The following is a 4,308-nucleotide window of genomic DNA, read 5'->3' on the forward strand; positions in this document are numbered from 1 at the left end:
TCTCTCGTGAGACACTCGTTGTCATCCTCCCTTTCAGTTTAGTACTTTCTCCTCTTCTCTATTTCGCTCCCATCTACTATATTAGTTGACTAGTTAACAATTACCTGTAAAAGTCGCCAAATAGTTTCAACTGTGTCAGAAGTTTCAGTGAATAACACTCACACTCTATCAAAACGCACACTATACGTTTCATAAAAATTCAACAAAAAGTTGCCTTAGCTACCATTTGTCCTATATTTAAAAGCAACATTCAATTGTGCTTGATGGTACACCTCGAGGAACTGGATGCCAAGCGTAAAAAATTCATGATTCAGAGTTGTTTATCAGTTTTCATTTGCGGGTAAAGGATTATATGGAGAGATGGCAGCAACTGTGCTTAACCAATTCCAGGTAGCTTTTCATGTTTGGAAAGTTCAAAAGCTGATAATCGAGAGGAAGGAGGTGAACACAGGCCCATTAACCTATTGTAATCTCATATTTTAAGTTTGAACTGCCAAGGCAAAAAGCACGAGGATCATTACAATGCTAGGAGTTGAAGACAAGCAGTACATAACAAGCTATGCTAGTATCATACATGATGGAGCTTTTCTTAATATGTAGTTGACTGAGGCCGCCAACACCAGGAACTACCTTCTGTAATCTTGTGTTAAACCTAAAACTTCCCAGAAGAAAGCACAAGCCCAGTCTATAAGATAAGGGAAACACACCTACGCTACTATCATACATCCTATGAACTTTGATAACACAGTTACATAAAGCAAATGAAACCCAACTGAACTTCTCTACAAACTACAGCCTGGACCCTCGGCAACCCTCTGTCTTTTATTGTTACTGCCTGGTGATAGGTCTCCGCCTCCAGGCCCATCCATAACTAATCTTAAAGCTTCCTGCACACGCTTGACGGATATATCTCGATCCTGATCTGTAGTGTCCTCCTTGAATGTCATGATAAAAACATTTTTTATCCTCCCTCCCAAAGTTGAGATCTCTGCTTTCAATGTTCGGAGTCTAAGTGTGTCAAGAGCATTCCTAAGATCAGTCATAAGTTCAGGTCGGTCATCACAGCATAACGATGCCTTAATCAGTATCCTTCCTTCTCCAGACGCTGGGTCTTTTTCAACGCTAAGCTCATCGTGATCTGTTGGCATTGGGCCATATTCGTATATCTCAGAAACCTGGCGCTTTAGCATTTTAACCTGATCTATCACTTCTGCAAGTAATGATGCTTTGTCGGTCTGCATATGCAACACACAGCAAAGTAAATCACAGAACTATTCAAACTTTGCTTTGCAACAAATCTTTGGTTTATGAAAGATAATGCCTAACCATCAGACAGAACAATGCACGATTCGCTAACAATGGCCACGGGGTTTTAGACATGCATATTGGTAGAGCCTTTTATGACCGAAAGCTGTGGTCCGTTAGCTATTCAAATAATCTTCCAGGTCAAACAGAAAAAAGAAAATGCCTGGTAAGTGGAGTATACCTTAGTCGAGCTTGGAAGAAGAGTTCTTAAACGAGCAAGATGAGCATTAATTCTTTCGCGACGCCGCCTCTCAGCTTCACTATGGCTCTTAGAGGCGGCCAGCGCTTTGGCCTCCAGTATCTCCTTGGGGGTCATCTTGGAGGCATTCACCAGCTCACCCCTCGCAGTATCGAGCACTAGCGATCCTCCATTAAGAGCAATATGCGGCGAATAGTGTCTAGCCGGATCTTTGTGTCCAGAAACATTGTAGCCTTCCGTTGGCAGTGTTCCATGAAGCTGTTGGACCCAACTAGCAGCAGTGTAAGGGATGGGATTGACAAGACGGTCAGGGAAGCGGGGAAACGAAGGCTGGAGAGAAGGGCAGTTCGCAGATAGGAGACCTTGATCAGTCTTCAAATGCTGTCCATACGGAAACTCTGCAAGCATCTTGTGAAGAGCATTTGATGAAGGCCCTGCATCCAGCATCGGCCATGGGACCTTGGTTGAGCTCCCTCCTCCAGTGGGAGCTTCGCCAAGATAGTCTACGTTCCCCAAAAACCCAAAAGGCAATCCAATACCTCCCTGCTGGCGAGTCAACTCTACCCCGTTCATCCTTTGAGATATCGGATCAACGCCTCACAAATTGGTCCTCCAAAAACGAAAAAAAGAAGTTCACGCTCCACCTCCCGGATTGTCGACAAGCAGGAAGCAAGCATCTAAGGCGGGTGGGCATGGAGCTATGGGATACCACAGTGACGGAGGGCGGTGATAGAGAGCAGAGAATAAACTTGCTGGGAGGACCTGCTGTTGCTCGCATTCAGATGCTATACTTCTACCTGCCAGAGGCGTGAGTTCCATTCCGTAGATGATCGCCACTCTTTCAGCTTCCCTACGATATCGATCTTCTTGCTCTACACCATTGTATGTGTGTAGTTGCGGTTGTGTGTGGTCGGTTTTCTGTTGCGCGCTCACAACAACAAATCTGGAGAGACTAGCGACACTCTCTCGACCAACGAGCAAGTAGACCACCGCAAAAGGGAATCGGACAACTGAGTCTGCTGCTGCTGCTGCTGCTGCGAATCCGTGATCTCGCAAAATTTACTGAGCCTCTGAAGCTTGCAAGCAAGACTGAACGGGGCTGCGTCTACACCATGACTTCGAAACGAACCCAACAACCAGTGCCGAGAAAATCGGGTTCTACGGGGGAACGCCACGATCTACACCATTTCCAGGAGTGGGGGGGAAAGGAGCAAAGCAAAGCGCTCTCTACACCATAGCTGAAAGGGACGAGAAGCGGTGGGAGAGGGTGAGAGAAGCGAGGAGGGCGGGGAGGCGAGGGTTGAAGAAGGACATGGGACGAGAAATTGAGGAGGAAAACTGAAGGAGGGTGGCTATGGAGGTGGAGAGCTACACAGAAGGTTTTTTTTCCAGCTACTCAGAAGCTTTTTCCAAGCTCTACTCAGAAGGCTTTTCCAAGCTGTCCAAAGGTATATGTGAGGGAGGAGGGAAAATCTGTGGAGAACTACCCAAAAAGCTGTGGGAGGAGGGGCAAGGGAGTTCCCAAGGATGCAAGGAACACAAAGCAGATGAAGGTGGTGATGAAGAAGAAGATGAAACAGAAGAAGATGAAGCTGGGAAATGCACAGAGTAGAGCAAAAGGAAGAGCAAAGGAGGGGATAAGAAGTGAGGAAGAGTACGAAAGGTATGGGGATCTAGGGAAGCTTTAAATGCAGGCAAAGGGGATGAAGCAGAGATAAAGCTATGGCTGCTGTGAAGCTCTTTTTTGTTGTTGTTGTGTTAAGCTCTGTAAGGAACAATGATGAAGATGAAGCTCAGAAACTATGGTGGCTCTGCTTTTTTGTAACGATCTAAGAAGAAGCAGAATGAAATGAAGAAGATGAACCTTATGAAGAAGAAGATGAAGTTGATGATGATGATGATGAAGATGAAGATGAAGATGATGAACAGAACAGAGATTGTTTGTATACAGAAACAAAAAAGAACCCAAAAAAATTTAAGGCTGCCAGCCCCCTTCCCTAAGTCAGTCCCTGTCCCCCCCTCACCAGGGCAATTGGCCGCTTATTTGGCAGAAATCCTGCTATCTTAGCCTGGACCGCTATCTTTTTCCCCGTCCATGTCACCCCCCACTGCCGCTCTCATCTACAGTCTGGACCCCCTGTCGGCCATGCCCATCGCCATCCCCCCACAGCGGCGCCTGCCCCCGTGGCGCACGCGTGTCAGTCGCACGGCTCCTTCCATCCAACCTGGCACCCCCGGGCCCCACCCCAAATCACCACCTCAGCCCCACCCTCCCGCCACGTCACCCCACGCTCCTTCGCCAGCCCCCCAGTCCCCCTCACGTCTCCTCATGCTCGCCCCCGGCCCCGCCACGTGGCCCCACCCGGAAGGGCATCCGTCCCTCACACGGAGTCAACCCCTCCTTCCGACCCCGCCACGTCACGCCCACGGCAGCCCTAGGCGTCCAATAATGGGTAGCGGGGAGACGGGTCCGGGAGGCCACGTCGGCGCCACGTCAGAGGCACGGCCAAATTCCACAATTTGCGCAATTCGTTTGTCCGGTAGCGGGCATCTTCTCGAATCCCGCAAGTACTTTGAATCGCACCCTTAATAATAGCGCCTCATGATCGCCCAACCACAATCCGCGGGGTCCCGGCCCAACTATTAGTCTTTCTATAAAGTAGCCATGGCCGCAATTCGTCATATATTTATATATTTATATGTTAATTATATATATATATATATATATGCACACAGTAGACTGCCCCTCATGCATGCATTCCCCCATGTGACCTTATCATGGCTCCGCCCATGTATGACTGGAT

At 48.0% G+C, this 4,308-nt stretch overlaps 1 protein-coding gene across 1 annotated transcript; it reads right to left on the reverse strand.

Annotated features, from left to right (window-relative positions):
* Positions 1-517: 517 nt before the first annotated feature.
* Positions 518-3,442, reverse strand: LOC147893499 (transcription factor bHLH30-like). Its single transcript, XM_087385511.1, has 2 exons — positions 1,487-3,442; positions 518-1,235 (listed from the first exon to the last, which is right to left on the reverse strand). The coding sequence occupies exons 1-2, from the start codon at positions 2,075-2,077 to the stop codon at positions 783-785; spliced, it is 1,044 nt and encodes a 347-aa protein (XP_087241637.1). The 5' UTR covers positions 2,078-3,442; the 3' UTR covers positions 518-782.
* Positions 3,443-4,308: the final 866 nt, after the last annotated feature.

This window comes from Dipteris shenzhenensis, chromosome 15 (assembly GCF_047967505.1).
Source record: "Dipteris shenzhenensis isolate YYH24624 ecotype China chromosome 15, Dip_SZ_1.0, whole genome shotgun sequence".
Taxonomy (NCBI): domain Eukaryota; kingdom Viridiplantae; phylum Streptophyta; class Polypodiopsida; order Gleicheniales; family Dipteridaceae; genus Dipteris; species Dipteris shenzhenensis.